The 18,328-nt window shown below is 36.7% G+C and overlaps 1 protein-coding gene across 2 annotated transcripts; it reads right to left on the reverse strand.

The window, feature by feature from the left end:
* Positions 1-93: 93 nt before the first annotated feature.
* Positions 94-18,174, reverse strand: gpr12 (G protein-coupled receptor 12). 2 transcript variants are annotated; one of them, XM_061965977.1, is made up of 4 exons: positions 18,031-18,174; positions 14,967-14,994; positions 13,768-13,944; positions 94-2,144 (listed from the first exon to the last, which is right to left on the reverse strand). In XM_061965977.1, exons 1-4 carry the CDS (start codon positions 18,063-18,065, stop codon positions 1,101-1,103), a joined length of 1,284 nt encoding a protein of 427 aa, XP_061821961.1. In that variant the 5' UTR covers positions 18,066-18,174; the 3' UTR covers positions 94-1,100. The 2 variants fall into 2 exon arrangements, with proteins under 2 accessions (XP_061821961.1, XP_061821960.1); XM_061965976.1 differs by having other exon boundaries at positions 14,914-14,994.
* Positions 18,175-18,328: the final 154 nt, after the last annotated feature.

The raw sequence follows: 18,328 nt of genomic DNA on the forward strand, positions 1-18,328 counted from the left end.
GATTGGTCTGACTGACGGTTGGTTTGACTGACCGTTGGTCCAACTGACGGTCGATCCGATTGACGGAGGACAACGATTGGTCCAACTGACGGTTGGTCCGACTGACGGAGGACAATGATTGGTCTGATTGACGGTCGGTCCGACTGACAGAGGACAACGATTGGTCTGACTGACGGTTGGTCCAACTGACGGAGGCCGATTGGTCCGACTGACGGTTGGTCTGACTGACGGAGGCAAGAAGTGATACTTGCTGTGTGTTTAGAGAATATAGTGTAATTGTGAGCACTTCCTGCAAGCTTCACCTTATGTAATAACACACCTTTAATACCACACCTGTAACAAGACACCTGTATTACCACACCTGTCATGTTGCCAGTGTTGGAACGTCCCTTTGAGCCATGTGTGTAGGCTGACCTTTGACCCAGAGAGAAATAAAAAGATGGAGGATGAAGAGTCTCCTCACTCGCAATACACCTCCCTGCCTGAGGGCGGGGTTTCCATGGCAACAGGAGGGACAGGCGGGCGGAAAGAAAGAAGGAAAGAGTCCAGTTGTGTACTTTTGCTTTTACTAGAAAGTCAAGAAGAACTAAGCAACACACACACACACACACACACACACAATGTTTGGTAGACTTGTGCACCTTCATCTTCATAGTCGTCATCATCCCCCAAATAAAGTGCATGTCACTTTAAGAACTACACAACATGCTCTTACAACCTGGGTTGTGTGTGTGTGTGTGTGTGTGTGTGTGTGTGTGTGTGTGTGTGTGTGTGTGTGTGTCAAAGACGTGCAAACGTAAGACTCCAGTAAAAATCCACCATTTTTCTGGTCTCCGTGTGCGGAGGACCTGCTGATCTATTTTTAGCTGCAAGCCGCGCCGAGGGCGGAAGCTTTGATGGTGACGCAGCCCCCGCAGAGCACCGGAGGGGCGTGGCACCAGACCGGGGGAGGGCGGGGGCAGCATGCACCGCATCCGGCGAGGAAGACAAGAGAGGCAAAACCTCGGTGACGAGAAAAATGACGGCCGTCCGCTCCATCGCCAAGCAACACTCCCGCGCGGACTCGCCCCCCCAGGCCGGAAAAGGTCGGGTCGACGCGGTCAGACGTCACTCGGAGTCCGTGCCCGGCGGGCCACGCCGGCGGGGATGCAGCCGCAGCACACCAACCACAGCGCCTTCTGGATCTCCTGGTTGCGGAAGGCGTAGATGAGCGGGTTGATGACGGAGTTGTAGGTGGCGGGCACCAGCGTGGCGTAGGTGTAGAGCGGCGGGTAGGTGTAGTCGGCGATGAGCGAGTAGACGGTGAAGGGCATCCAGCAGGCGGCGAAGGTCCCCAGGATGATGGCCAGCGTGGACACGCCCTTGCGCGTGGTGACGTAGTGCGGCGTGGCGGCCAGGAAGTGGTGCTGCAGGGCGATCTGGTGGGCGTGGCGCATGACGATCTTGCAGATCTGCACGTAGAGCTGCAGCATGAGGCCGAAGAGCAGCAGGAAGGAGACGGACAGCACGGCCACGTTGTTCTTGGTCAGCGGGCGCACCACGCTGCACGCCGCCTCCTGCGCCAGGCAGTTGACGCCGGTGACGGGCAGCAGGCCCAGACCCAGCGACAGAGACCACAGCAGCAGCAACATGGTGTAGGTGAACGCCGCCGTGCGCTCCGAGTTGTAGGTGAGCGCGTAGTAGAGCGACAGGTAGCGGTCGATGGTGATGGCCAGCAGGCTGAAGACGGAGGCAGAGAAAGACGCCACCACCAGACCTACGGTCAGCAGCTGGGCGGAGTCGGAGCGCAGCAGGTAGGCGCAGGTGAAGTGCAGCACCAGACCCAAGCCGGCCAGCAGGTCGGCCAGAGCCAGGCTGCCGATCAGCAGGAACATGGGGGCTCGCAGCGCCGGGTTCTGCCAGATGACCAGGACCACCAGCGCGTTCTCGCAGGCGATCAGGGTGCCGGACGTGCACAGGACCACGTCCCACGGGTTGACGGGCGGAGGCGGCTGGCGGGGCGACAGCGACTCCTCCGGGGGGAAGGTGCTCGCCGCCGTGCTGACGTTGTCCGTCGGACCCCCGCCACTGCTGGCCCAGGCTGTGGGGTCAGGGATCAGCCAGCTGGGGGCGCTCGCCGGCTCTTGGCTCATCGTGACCCCCGTCTGCAAAAAGAGTGCACAATGTGTCCAAACAAGTCCTTTTCCCCATTTCCTGTTTCAAACCATTTTTCATTTCTTTTTGCTTTGACTTTTTATACACCTTTATTTATTTTATTCACGTTAGTTTAAATCTATATTTTCATGGATTTCTTCCTATTTCATCTTTTTAGGACCATTTTCATTGATTTTACATATGTTAAATGTAAACGGGTTAATCTTGTCGAATGGGTAATTCTTGTTAAATGGGTTGTACTTTTTGAATTGGTTATTCTTGTCGAATAGGTTATTCTTGTCGAATGGGTTATTCTTGTTAAATTGGTTATTCTTGTCGAATGGGTTATACTTGTTGAATTGGTTAGTCTTGTCGAATGGGTTATTCTTGTCGAATAGGTTATTCTTGTTAAATGGGTTGTACTTGTTGAATTGGTTATACTTGTCGAATTGGTTATTATTGTTGAATGGGTTATTCTTGTTGAATTGGTTATTCTTGTTGAATTGGTTATTCTTGTTGAATTGGTTATTCTTGTCGAATGGGTTATTCTTGTTGAATTGGTTATTCTTGTTAAATGGGTTATTTTTGTTAAATGAGTTATTCTTCTTAAATGGGTTGTACTTGTTAAATTGGGTATTCTTGTTAAATTGGTTATTCTTGTTAAATGGGTTATACTTTTTGAATAGGTTATTCTTGTCGAATAGGTTATTCTTGTCGAATGGGTTATTCTTGTTAAATTGGTTATTCTTGTCGAATGGGTTATTCTTGTCAAATAGGTTATTCTTGTTAAATGGGTTGTACTTGTTGAATTGGTTGTACTTGTCGAATTGGTTATTATTGTTGAATGGGTTATTCTTGTTGAATTGGTTATTCTTGTTGAATTGGTTATTCTCGTCGAATGGGTTATTCTTGTCGAATGGGTTATTCTTGTTGAATTGGTTATTCTTGTTAAATGGGTTATTTTTGTTAAATGGGTTATACTTGTTAAATTGGGTATTCTTGTTAAATTGGTTATTCTTGTTAAATGGGTTATACTTTTTGAATAGGTTATTCTTGTCGAATAGGTTATTCTTGTCGAATGGGTTATTCTTGTTAAATTGGTTATTCTTGTCGAATGGGTTATTCTTGTCGAATAGGTTATTCTTGTTAAATGGGTTGTACTTGTTGAATTGGTTATACTTGTCGATTTGGTTATTATTGTTGAATGGGTTATTCTTGTTGAATTGGTTATTCTTGTTGAATTGGTTATTCTCGTCGAATGGGTTATTCTTGTTGAATTGGTTATTCTTGTTAAATGGGTTATTTTTGTTAAATGGGTTATTCTTCTTAAATGGGTTATACATGTTAAATTGGGTATTCTTGTTAAATGGGTTTCAAATGGGTTATTCTTGTTAAATGGGTTATACTTGTTAAATGGGTTATTCTTGTTAAATGGGTTATTCTTGTTGTATGGTAATTATTGTTAAATGGGTTATTCTTGTTGAATGGGTTATTCTTGTCGAATAGGTTATTCTTGTTAAATGGGTTGTACTTGTTGAATTGGTTATACTTGTCGAATTGGTTATTATTGTTGAATGGGTTATTCTTGTTGAATTGGTTAATCTTGTCGAATGGGTAATTCTTGTTAAATGGGTTGTACTTTTTGAATTGGTTATTCTTGTCGAATAGGTTATTCTTGTCGAATAGGTTATTCTTGTTAAATGGGTTATTCTTCTTAAATTGGTTATACTTGTTAAATTGGGTATTCTTGTTAAATGGGTTTCAAATGGGTTATTCTTGTTAAATGGGTTATACTTGTTAAATGGGTTATTCTTGTTAAATGGGTTATTCTTGTTGTATGGTAATTATTGTTAAATGGGTTATTCTTGTTGAATGGGTTATTCTTCTTAAATGACTTAGACTTAGACAAACTTTAATGATCCACAAGGGAAATTGTTCCACACAGTAGTTCAGTTACAATGATGGAAAGTGTAAGGATGGAAAGGACAATGCAGGTATAAAAAGACTAAATATAGCGATATAAAATATAACATATATACGTAATATTTACGTAATATATGTACAGTATATTATATATACTGATATATTATATTATGTCTATATCATATATACAATATATAACCTCCTGTCCCTCACTGACACAAACGCCTCCAACTGCGTGCCAATAGTTTGGCGGGCTTTCCGGATCAGTTTATCAATTCGGTTTGAGTCCCTTTTGCTGGTGCTGCTCCCCCAACAAACCACTGCAAAGTACAGGGCACTGGTCACAACAGACTGATAAAAGATCTCCAACACACATTAAAGGACCTAAGCTTCCTCAGGAAAAAGAGTCTGCTCATGTCCTTCTTGTAAACAACTTTGCAGTTGTCCTTCCAGTCCAGTCTGCTGTTCAAGTGGACTCCCAGGTACTTGTACTGCTCCACTACTGCCACCTCCCAGCCTTGGATCTTGATGGGCTCCACTGGGGTCACTCTCTTCCTGAAGTCGATGACCAGCTCCTTGGTCTTGTCCACATTAAGGACCAGATGGTTGGCCTGGGACCACTCCACAAAGTCAGCGATCAGTGTCCTGTACTCCAATTCCTGTCCCTCTCTGATACACCCGACCACAGCAGAGTCGTCAGAGTATTTCTGCAGGTGGCAGGACCTGGAACTGTACTGGAAGTCTGAGGTGTACAGGGTGAACAGGAAAGGAGACAGGACGGTCCCCTGTGGAGCACCTACACCACTGACCACAGTATCCGACAAGTAATCAGTGATCCAGGAGCCAATGGATGAACTGACACCCATCCTGAGCAACTTGTCACTCATCAGAATTGGCTGAATGGTGTTAAAGGCACTGGAGAAATCACAGTGCCCTTCCCCCCATCCAGGTGAGAGTGAGCAGGATGCAGCAGGTAGATAACAGCATCGTCCACTCCTACATGGGGCTGATATGCAAACTGTAGAGGATCCAGCTGATCCAGCACAAGTCTCTCGAGGACCTTCATGACCTGGGACGTCAGGGCAACAAGTCTGAAGTCGTTCAAGCCCGATGAGATGGGCTTCTTGGGCACCGGCACTATGCAGGAGGTTTTCCATAGCGCTGGTATCCGTTCTAACTTCAGACTCAGGTTGAAGATGACGTGCAGGATCCCAGTTAGCTGAGCAGCGCAAGTCTTCAGGACCCAGGGCTTGACTCGGTCAGGGCCTGCTGACTTGGCTGGATTGACTCTCTCCAGCTGTCGTCTCACATGTCCAGGTGTCAGACACACCGGGCTGGCTTTCTCAGTGAGGGGATAAGAAACAGCGGTGGCAGGTAACAGAGAAGGAGTTAGTCAGGGGAGGTGTGAGGACAGGAGTAGTGGGCCCTCGGAGGGCCAGTAAGGGTTCCATTGCTAAATCTATTGAAAAACAAATTCAGCTGGTTGGCTCTATCTACACCCCCATCTATTGGCTCTATCTACACCCCCATCTATTGGCTCTATCTACACCCCCATCTATTGGCTCTATCTACACCCCCAACTATTGGCTATATCTACACCCCCATCTATTGGCTCTATCTACACCCCCATCTATTGGCTCTATCTACACCCCCATCTATTGGCTCTATCTACACCCCCATCTATTGGCTCTATCTACACCCCCATCTATTGGCTCTATCTACACCTCCATCTATTGGCTCTATCTACACCCCCATCTATTGGCTCTATCTACACCCCCATCTATTGGCTCTATCTACACCCCCATCAAGCAGTTTGGCTTTGTTGTTGAAGCCTGTGATGGTTTTCATGCCCTTCCACACATCACAGGTGTTGTTCTGTTGGAGTTTAGCTTCTAGCGTCCTTCTGTAGGCATCATTCCCTTCTTGCAGCTGAACTTTAAGCTGCCACTGAATCCTCCTCAACTCGTCCCGATCACCAGATGTGAAGGCTAGCTTCTTTTTATTCAGCAGCACCTTTAGCTGGCTGGTGATCCAGGTCTTGTTAGTTGGGTAACAATGGACAGTTTTTGTAGGGATGATGGAGTCCTCACAGAAATGGATGTACCGTATTTTCCGCACTATTAGCCGCACCTAAAAACCACAAATTTACTCAAAAGCTGACAGTGCGGCTTATAACCCGGTGCGCTTTATATATGGATTAATATTAAGATTCATTTTCATAAAGTTTCGGTCTCGCAACTACGGTAAACAGCCGCCATCTTTTTTCCCCGTAGAAGAGGAAGCGCTTCTTCTTCTACGCAAGCAACCGCCAAGGTAAGCACCCGCCCCCATAGAACAGGAAGCGCTTCTTCTTCTACTGTAAGCAACCACCCGCCCGCGTAGAAGAAGAAAAAGGGCGCGGATATTATCATTTCCTTTGTGTGTTTACATCTGTAAAGACCACAAAATGGCTCCTACAAAGCAACAGGGATCCGGTTCATGAAAAGACGCAATCTCTCCATCCGCACACGGATTACTATTTCACAGCAACTGATATTCCTGTGAACCGCACTGTGGATACAACGGGAGCACGTACGGTGAATATTCGCACCACAGGGAATGAGAAGTCGTCCTTCACTGTGGTTCTAGCTTGCCATGCTAATGGCCAGAAACTTCCACCCATGGTGATATTCAAAAGGAAGACCTTGCCAAAAGAGACCTTTCCAGCCGGCGTCATCATAAAAGCTAACTCGAAGGGATGGATGAAGAAAAGATGAGCGAGTGGTTAAGGTAAGTTTAAGTTTACGCGAAGAGGCCGGGTGGCTTTTTTCACGCAGCTCCGTCCATGTTGATATACGACTCCATGCGCGCCCACATCACGCTGGTTTTTAATATATTATTAAAGTTTGACTGACCTATCTGACTGTTTTTTTGACATTCCTTTAGCGCAGTTAGATGCGGCTTATAACACGGGGCGGCTTATAGGTGGACAAAGTTTTGAAATATGCCGTTCATTGAAGGCGCGGCTTATAACCCAGGGCGCCTTATGGTGCGGAAAATACGGTAGTCTGTGATGCAGTTTGTGATGCTGTCAATATCTGTCCCGTGTGGCTTACAGAGTACGTCCCAGTCTGTGGTCTCAAAACAGTCCTGCAAGGCAAGGCATACTTCCTGGTTCCGCCTCTGCACTGACTTTGTTGAGACGTGCTGCCTCCTCACAGCAGGAACATATTGAGGTGTTAAAAGCACCAGATTGTGATCAGACCGTCCCAGGTGGGGCAGGGCAGTGGCTCTGTATGCATCTTTGCAATTAGCATACAAATGGGTTATACTTGTTAAATTGGTTATTCTTGTTAAATGGGTTGTACTATTTAAATGGGTTATTCTTGTTAAATGGGTTATTTTTGTTAAATGGGTAATACTTGTTAAATGGGTTCTTCTTTTTGAATGGGCTATTCTTGTTGAATGGGTTATTCTTGTTGAATGGGTTATACTTATTAAATGGGTTATTCTTGTTGAATGGGTTATTCTTCTTAAATGGGTTATACTTGTTTAATGGGTTATTCTTGTTAAATGGGTTATGTTTGTTAAATGGGTTATACTTTTTAAATGGGTTATTCTTGTAAAATGGGTTATTCTTGTTAAATTAGTTATTCGTGTTAAACGGGTTATTCTTCTTAAATTGGTTATACTTGTTAAATGGGTTAATCTTGTTAAATGGGTTGTACCTGTTAAATGGGTTCTTATTTTTGAATGGGCTATTCTTGTTGAATGGGTTATTCTTGTTGAATGGGTTATACTTATTAAATGGGTTATTCTTGTTGAATGGGTTATTCTTCTTAAATGGGTTATACTTGTTTAATGGGTTATTCTTGTAAAATGGGTTATTCTTGTTAAATTAGTTATGTTTGTTAAATGGGTTATACGTTTTAAATGGGTTATTCTTGTAAAATGGGTTATTCTTGTTAAATTAGTTATTCGTGTTAAACGGGTTATTCTTCTTAAATTGGTTATACTTGTTAAATGGGTTAATCTTGTTAAATGGGTAATACTTGTTAAATGGGTTCTTCTTTTTGAATGGGCTATTCTTGTTGAATGGGTTATTCTTGTTGAATGGGTTATACTTATTAAATGCGTTATTCTTGTTGAATGGGTTATTCTTCTTAAATGGGTTATACTTGTTTAATGGGTTATTCTTGTTAAATGGGTTATGTTTGTTAAATGGGTTATACTTTTTAAATGGGTTATTCTTGTAAAATGGGTTATTCTTGTTAAATTAGTTATTCATGTTAAACGGGTTATTCTTCTTAAATGGGTTATACTTGTTAAATGGGTTACTCTTGTTAAATGGGTTATACTTGTTAAATGGGTTGTACTTGTTAAATGGGTTATTCTTGTTAAAAGGGTTATACTTGTTAAAAGGGTTATAAATAGGTTATTCTTGTTGAATGGGTTATTCTTCTTAAATGGGTTATACTTGTTAAATGGGTTATTCTTTGTAAATCGGTTATTCTTGTAAAATGGGTTATTCTTGTTGAATGAGTTATTCGTGTTAAATGGGTTATACTTATGCTTTTCTACTGCCAAGGGACTCAAAGCGCTTTGACACTATTTCCACTTTCACCCATTCACACACATAATATTCAGTATTTTGTGAAATATTATTCAGTATTATATTAAATATTCTATCCATCCATTTTGTACCGTTTGTCCTTTATGGGGTTGTGGGGGATGCTGGAGCCTATCCCAGCTGCATTCAGGCAGACCTTAACCCTTATGTGAAATAATATTCAGTATTATGTGAAATAATATTCAGTATTATGTGAAATAATATTTAGTATTATGTGGATAGTATTCTTATATAAAGAATAATAATAAGTTATTAGTTCTCTAAGAAGGACTGCAGACTGTGATTGACAAGCTCCTCTCCCTTATGTCTCAACAACACCCAAGATAGGTCCATGGTTCAGACTGCTGCCTCTCACTCAGTACTACTGGGTTCAATCCATAACTTGGAAGATCTAGTTTTTTGTTTCACCTCCATCATAGTTCACTGATTACATTTGTATATCAGCAAAAATCAAGTCTTGATAGGTCAATGGTCAACACTGTGGGCTCCTAACACAGGGGTACTGGGTTCGAGTCCTAGTTGGTTCTATGTTTTGTTTCACCTCAAACTTGGTTTACTACGACAGGTGTCACCATGACATTAGTGAATGAGACAGACTCTTGTCTCAACAACACCCCAAATAGGTCAATGGTTTAGAATGCTGCCTTGCACTCAGTAGTACTGGGTTCAAATCCATACCTTGGAAGATCTAGTGTTTTGTTTCACCTCTATCGTAGTTTAATGATTACATTTGTATATGAGCAAAAACCATCAATCAAAGGGACCCAGGATAGGTCAATGGTCGACACTGTGGGCTCCCAATACAGGGGTACTGGGTTCAAGTCTCATTTGGTTTGATATGTAACTTAGGTTCAACATTTTGTTTCACCTCAATCTCAGTTTACTACGACAGGTGTCACCATGACATTAGTGAATGAGACAGACTCTCGTCTCAACAACACCCAGGATAGGTCAATGGTTCAGACTGCTGCATCGCACTCAGTAGTACTGGGTTCAAATATATATGCTATCATTAGCTTGCTAGCATTTTGGCTAGTTTGCAAACTTCACACATCATCAAACCCAGGACCTTCTCGATTTTTGCTGATATACAAATGTAATCAGTGAACTATGATGGAGGTGAAACAAAAAACTAGATCTTCCAGGTTATGGATTTGAACCCTGTAGTACTGCGTGAGAGGACCTATCCTGGGTGCTGTTGTGACATAAGGGGGAGGAGCTTGTCAATCACAGTCTGCAGTCCTTCTTAGAAAACTAATAACTTTTTATTATTCTTTATTATAAAAATAATATCCACATAATATTGAATATTCTTTCACACCATAGCAAATATTATTTCACATAATAGCAAATATTATTTCACATAATATTGGATATTATTTCAAATAATACTGAATATTATTTCACATAATACTAAATATTATTTCACATAATACTGAATATTATTTCACATAATACTGAATATTATGTCAGATAATAGCAAATATTATTTAACATAATACTGAATATTATTTCACATAATACTGAATATTATTTCACATAATACTGAATATTATTTCACATAAAACTGAATATTATTTCACATAATACTAAATATTATTTCACATAATACTGAATATTATTTCACATAATACTGAATATTATGTCAGATAATAGCAAATATTATTTAACATAATACTGAATATTATTTCACATAATACTGAATATTATTTCACATAATACTGAATATTATTTCACATAAAACTGACTATTATTTCAGATAGTACTGAATATTATTTCACATAATACTGAATATTATTTCAAATAATAGCAAATATTATTTCACATAATACCGAATATTATTTCTCATAATACCAAATATTATTTCACATAATACTGAATATTATTCACATAAAACTGAATACTATTTCACATAATACTAAATATTATTTCACATAATACTGAATATTATTTCACATAATACTGAATATTATTTCAAACAATAGCAAATATTATTCCACATGATACTGAATATTATTTCACATAATACTGAATATTATTTCACATAATACCGAATATTATTTCACATAATACTGAATATTATTTCACATAATACTAAATATTATTTCACATAATACTGAATATTATTTCCCGTAATACTGAATATTATTTCAAATAATAGCAAATATTATTTCACATGATACTGAATATTATTTCACATAATACTGAATATTATTTCACATAATACCGAATATTATTTCACATAATACTGAATATTATTTCACATAATACTAAATATTATTTCACATAATACTGAATATTATTTCACATAATACTGAATATTATTTCAAATAATAGCAAATATTATTTCAAATAATAGCAAATATTATTTCACATGATACTGAATATTATTTCACATAATACTGAATATTATTTCACATAATACTGAATATTATTTCACATAACACTAAATATTATTTCACATAATACTGAATATTATTTCACATAATACTGAATATTATTTCACATAATACTGAATATTATTTCAAATAATAGCAAATATTATTTCACATAATACTAAATATTATTTCACATAATACTGAATATTATTTCACATAATACTGAATATTATTCACATAAAACTGAATATTATTTCACATAATACTAAATATTATTTCACATAATACTGAATATTATTTCACATAATACTGAATATTATTCACATAAAACTGAATATTATTTCACATAATACTGAATATTATTTCACATAACACTAAATATTATTTCACATAATACTGAATATTATTTCACATAATACTGAATATTATTTCAAATAATGCCGAATATTATTTCACATAATACTGAATATTATTTCACATAAAACTGAATATTATTTCAGATAATACTGAATATTATTTCACATAATACTGAATATTATTTCAAATAATAGCAAATATTATTTCACATAATACTAAATATTATTTCACATAATACTGAATATTATTTCACATAATACTGAATATTATTCACATAAAACTGAATATTATTTCACATAATACTAAATATTATTTCACATAATACTGAATATTATTTCACATAATACTGAATATTATTCACATAAAACTGAATATTATTTCACATAATACTGAATATTATTTCACATACCCGCGACCCGACCTTGGATAAGCGGAAGAAGATGGATGGATGGATGGAATATTATTTCAAATAATAGCAAATATTATTTCACATGTTACTGAATATTATTTCACATAATACTGAATATTATTTCACATAATACTGAATATTATTTCACATAATACTGAATATTATTTCACAAAATACTGAATATTATTTCACATAATACTGAATATTATTTCAAATAATAGCAAATATTATTTCACATGATACTGAATATTATTTCACATAATACCAAATATTATTTCACATAATACTGAATATTATTTCACATAATACTAAATATTATTTCACATAATACTGAATATTATTTCACATAATACTGAATATTATTTCAAATAATAGCAAATATTATTTCAAATAATAGCAAATATTATTTCACATGATACTGAATATTATTTCACATAATACCAAATATTATTTCACATAATACTAAATATTATTTCACATAATACTGAATATTATTTCACATAATACTGAATATTATTTCACATAATACTGAATATTATTTCACAAAATACTGAATATTATTTCACATAATACTGAATATTATTTCAGATAATACTAAATATTATTTCACATAATACTGAATATTATTTCACATAATACTAAATATTATTTCACATAATACTGAATATTATTTCACATAAAACTGACTATTATTTCAGATAGTACTGAATATTATTTCACATAATACTGAATATTATTTCAAATAATAGCAAATATTATTTCACATAATACCGAATATTATTTCTCATAATACCAAATATTATTTCACATAATACTGAATATTATTTCACATAATACTGAATATTATTTCACATAATACTGAATATTATTCACATAAAACTGAATATTATTTCACATAATACCGAATATTATTTCACATAATACTGAATATTATTTCAGATAATACTGAATATTATTTCAGATAATACTAAATATTATTTCACATAATACTGAATATTATTTCACATAATACTAAATATTATTTCACATAAAACTGACTATTATTTCAGATAGTACTGAATATTATTTCAAATAATAGCAAATATTATTTCAAATAAGAGCAAATATTATTTCAAATAATAGCAAATATTATTTCACATAATACTGAATATTATTTCAGATAATACTGAATATTATTTCAGATAATACTAAATATTATTTCACATAATACTGAATATTATTTCAAATAATAGCAAATATTATTTCACATAATACCGAATATTATTTCACATAATACTAAATATTATTTCACATAATACCGAATATTATTTCACATAATACTAAATATTATTTCACATAATACCGAATATTATTTCACATAATACCGAATATTATTTCACATAATACTAATTATTAATTCACATAACACTGAATATTATTTCACATAATACCTATATATAAATACATAATATATATCATTAATATGTAGTATGTTACTGCCCACAATACTACAAATACTACATAACATGAATGTAAATATGACTATATGTTACTGCTTACAGTACTACATAACATGAATGTAAATATGTTACTGCTTACAGTACTACATAACATGAATGTAAATATTACTATGTTACTGCTTACAGTACTACATAACATGAATGTAAATATGTTACTGCTTACAGTACTACATAACATGAATGTAAATATTTAGTATTATGTCAAGCAGACAATCATCCACGTCAGCAAAAAGGTGCTCGAGAGAAAGGATGGAGGATGGAAGGATGAAAGGATGCAGGATAAAAGGATGGAAGGATGGAGGACGGGTGGATGAAAGGATGCAGGAGTGAAGGATGGAGGATGGATGGTTGGAAGATGCAGGATGGAGGATGGAGGATGGAAGGATGGAGGATGCAGGATGGATGAAGGCTGGATGATGGATGTTATGTTGGCGGTACACGTGACAGATGCTAGCTTACCTTGCGTGTGCGCAGACTTGAGTTACATGCAGGCAGCATCCATGTTGGCAGGAGGGGGAGGAGGGGGGAGGTGCTCTTCTCTCGCTTGGACACGATGATGATGATGATGATGATGAAGGTGTGCAGACTGGTGAAGAAGAGGGGTGGGGCCAGGAAGAGGAGGGGTGGGGCCAGGGCCTGTTGGAGGCAGGGGGGCCGCTCCCTTTTTTATGTTGATACACAAGTAACACAAAATAGTAACATTCATAATAACATGTCATATATACATGATGTAAGTATATATGTCATCTAGTAACATTCATAATAACATGTAATATATACATGATGTAAGTATATATGTCATGTAGTAACATTCAAAATAACATGTAATATATACATGATGTAAGCATATATGTCATGTAGTAACATTCATAATAACATGTAATATATACATGATGTAAGTATATATGTCATGTAGTGACATTCATAATAACATGTAATATATACATGATGTAAGTATATATGTCATGTAGTAACATTCATAATAACATGTAATATATACATGATGTAAGTATATATGTCATGTAGTAACATTCATAATAACATGTCATATATACATGATGTAAGTATATATGTCATGTAGTAACATTCATAATAACATGTAATATATACATGATGTAAGTATATTTGTCATGTAGTAACATTCATAATAACATGTAATATACACATGATGTAAGTATATATGTCATGTAGTAACATTCATAATAACATGTAATATATACATGATGTAAGTATGTATGTCATGTAGTAACATTCATAATAACATGTAATATATACATGATGTAAGTATATATGTCATGTAGTAACATTCATAATAACATGTAATATATACATGATGTAAGTATATATGTCATGTAGTAACATTCATAATAACATGTAATATATACATGATGTAAGTATATATGTCATGTAGTAACATTCATAATAACATGTAATATATACATGATGTAAGTATATATGTCATGTAGTAACATTCATAATAACATGTAATAATTATGTATGTTGATCATTTTAAGCAGACACGGTACATTAATTTCAACAGCATGAGTGATTATTACTCACTGCAGACTTCATGAGAGGCAACAAACAAAGTAAAACATCACTTACTGTACAATGTCTGCTGTCATTGGGATGTTGTTCCTGTTGAGATGAAGACTCACCTGAAGACGAAGATGCTGCTGGTGACTTCTAACCACAATAAGGGTTAGGGTTCGTAAGAAAGGTTTTATTTGATGAACCATCACAACATTTATTTTAACAAGCTTCAGTAGGACTTTTAGTCACGTGTAAAAAGTACAGTATTCTAAACTCAATGATTCTTCTCAAACTACTTCATCATCATCATCTTCAGACTTGATGGATCCTCCATTCATTACTCACACATAAACACTAAATGTTGTGTTTGACTGGAGCAACTAGGCTGGTTCCCATATATTGTAGCGTCCCGGAAGAGTTAGTGCTGCAAGGGATTCTGGGTATTTGTTCTGTTGTGTTTATGTTGTGTTACGGTGCGGATGTTCTCCCGAAATGTGTTTGTCATTCTTGTTTGGTGTGGGTTCACAGTGTGGCGCATATTTGTAACAGTGTTAATGTTGTTTATACGGCCACCCTCAGTGTGAAGTGTGTAGTGAAGCATGTTTAGCTATTCCTTGTCCTCCAGTGATAATGTTACTTGTAAGAAACTTACTAGATTTGTCACCATGGAGACAGGGATTAGTGATTTAGAAGTAGCTAAAACACTGTGGATGGATGTTAGCCATGTCTTAAAGCAGCTCTTCCTGAGGGTGTTTCAGTGTTATAACTTCACCTTTATCTTGACTTTTTACACCAAAATGCGTCCATTCTCCCTTTTCTGTCTACACACTGTGTCTGCTTGTAAGTACTCTGTGTGTGTGCGCTGCCCAACATGCTCCTCTGCTCCTAAAAGCAGCAATGTCATGCCCGTTAAAAAATAAAATGAAATATGGAGAAGCGGTACTTTAGTAGCGTGATACTACACTAGTACCACTATACTGTACAAGTGAGGGTGTATGACATCACACTAAGTACCACTATACTGTACAAGTGAGGGTGTATGACGTCACACTAGTGCAGTGTTTCTCAAAGTGTGGGGCGCGCCCCACTGGTGGGGAATAGAGACATGACAGGTGGGGCGCGAGTAACGGGAGGAAATTTCACTTTAAAAATGTTTTTTTAATTATTATATTCTTAGATTATTTTTTTTTACTATGCTTTCATTTTCTATACACACTGTAAATCACTTTGTGATTCTGTCTGTGAAATCCGCTATATAAATAAATGGAAATTACCGGTACTTATTTTTACTGTAGGCTTTATATTTCTCGGTACGAGCGAAAGTTTGACAGACATAGCAACAGTAACTAATGGGGGCGGGGCTAAGCGGAACAAACTTTCGCGCGGATGGGTAGCAGGCTAATGTGTGGATCATAATTACACAAATATATACATTTGTGACTCACACCTCAAAGGTCGTCGAGCCAGCACCTGCAGAGAAACAAAAATGTGACGGGCACACACTGTGTCATTCACCGGGAAGCACTCGCGTCAAGGCAGCTCAGCCCCGAACTCAATGAGGTTTTAACAGATGTTGTGAGCGCGGTCAATTTGATCAAAACACGACCACTGAAAGCGCGACTGTTCTCTGCACTGTGTGAGGAAATGGGAGCTGATCATACAGCCGTGCTGTTTCACAGTGAAGCAAGGTGGCTCTCCTGGGGGAAAGTGCTGTCACTTGCCCTGTCTTGCCAAATGCATAGCTCCTCCTTTTTTTTGTTGCAAAGATTGCAAAGTGGCACTTTTATTGTATTTATTATTGAACTTGATGCAAGTTATTTGATTTATTATTGAACTTGATGCAAGTTATAACACTTTTATTTGATTTATTATTGAACTTGATGCAAGTTATAACACTTTTATTTGATTTATTATTGAACTTGATGCAAGTTATAACACATTTTTGATTTATTATTGAACTTGATGCAAGTTATAACACTTTTGTTTTATTTATTATTGAACTTGATGCAAGTTATAACACTTTTTTGATTTATTATTGAACTTGATGCAAGTTATAACACTTTTTTGATTTATTATTGAACTTGATGCAAGTTATTTGATTTATTATTGAACTTGATGCAAGTTATAACACTTTTATTTGATTTATTATTGAACTTGATGCAAGTTATAACACTTTTATTTGATTTATTATTGAACTTGATGCAAGTTATAACACATTTGTGATTTATTATTGAACTTGATGCAAGTCATAACACTTTTGTTTTATTTATTATTGAACTTGATGCAAGTTATAACACTTTTTTGATTTATTATTGAACTTGATGCAAGTTATAACACTTTTTTGATTTATTATTGAACTTGATGCAAGTTATTTGATTTATTATTGAACTTGATGCAAGTTATAACACTTTTATTTGATTTATTATTGAACTTGATGCAAGTTATAACACTTTTTTGATTTATTATTGAACTTGATGCAAGTTATTTGATTTATTATTGAACTTGATGCAAGTTATAACACTTTTATTTGATTTATTATTGAACTTGATGCAAGTTATAACACTTTTGTTTTATTTATTATTGGACTTGATGCTAGTTATAACACTTTTTTGATTTATTATTGAACTTGATGCAAGTTATTTGATTTATTATTGAACTTGATGCAAGTTATAACACTTTTATTTGATTTATTATTGAACTTGATGCAAGTTATAACACTTTTTTTGATTTATTATTGAACTTGATGCAAGTTATAACACTTTTGTTTTATTTATTGAACTTGATGGAAGTTATTTTATTTATTATTGAACTTGATGCAAGTTATACCACAGCTGCACAGTTATTGTATTTATTATTGAACTTGATGTTATTTTATGTTATTGAGTTTGAATGTATACAACTTGATATTCAATACATTTGAAAATGTTAAAGCTTGGCATTAGCGCTCTGTTGGGGCGATGTGGGCAGGTGGGGCTTGAAAACTCCCCAAAGTGGGGGATGACAAAAAAAGTTTGAGAATTACTGCACTAGTGCCACTATACTGTACAAGTGAGGGTGTATGACGTCACACTAGTACCACTATACTGTACAAGTGAGGGTGTATGACGTCACGTGTGCTCTGACACAAATAATCCTCGTCCAATGGACTCTTTGGACAAAACACCTGAAGCAGCAAATACAGAACTTTACCTTGACACTTGCCTGCTGAAGGCCAGATAAATCATCCATTTTCTACCGCTTGTCCCTCTCCTGTAGAGTCAAACATAAACATATTACCACACCTTTTACTTTTGGCGCCACCAAACTTCAACTTCCTCGTGTGGGAAGGAAAAGCATGTGATTGGTCCACCTACGTCACTAACTCCACCCCCTGTTGGATGGTTGCTATTCAACACCTGTGATTGGACAGATTGTGAGGTGTCCCACCCAGGAGACCATGAGCCGTGCGACCACTGAGGGGCGCTACGGTGCAGCCGTGAGTCTTGAG

This window comes from Nerophis lumbriciformis, linkage group LG07, assembly GCF_033978685.3.
Source record: "Nerophis lumbriciformis linkage group LG07, RoL_Nlum_v2.1, whole genome shotgun sequence".
In the NCBI taxonomy this organism is placed as follows: Eukaryota; Metazoa; Chordata; class Actinopteri; order Syngnathiformes; family Syngnathidae; genus Nerophis; species Nerophis lumbriciformis.

What these genes read in the sequence shown, in the direction of transcription:
- gpr12 (XM_061965976.1), bottom strand. Translation starts at nt 18,069, where the DNA reads ATGGATGATTTATCTGGCCTTCAGCAGGCAAGTGTCAAG. An exon ending in TTCAGCAGGCAAGTGTCAAG is followed by an intron (nt 14,995 to 18,030) that starts GTAAAGTTCTGT and finishes TATTGTGGTTAG; the next exon opens with AAGTCACCAGCAGCATCTTC. An exon ending in ATGACAGCAGACATTGTACA is followed by an intron (nt 13,945 to 14,913) that starts GTAAGTGATGTT and finishes TGCCTCCAACAG; the next exon opens with GCCCTGGCCCCACCCCTCCT.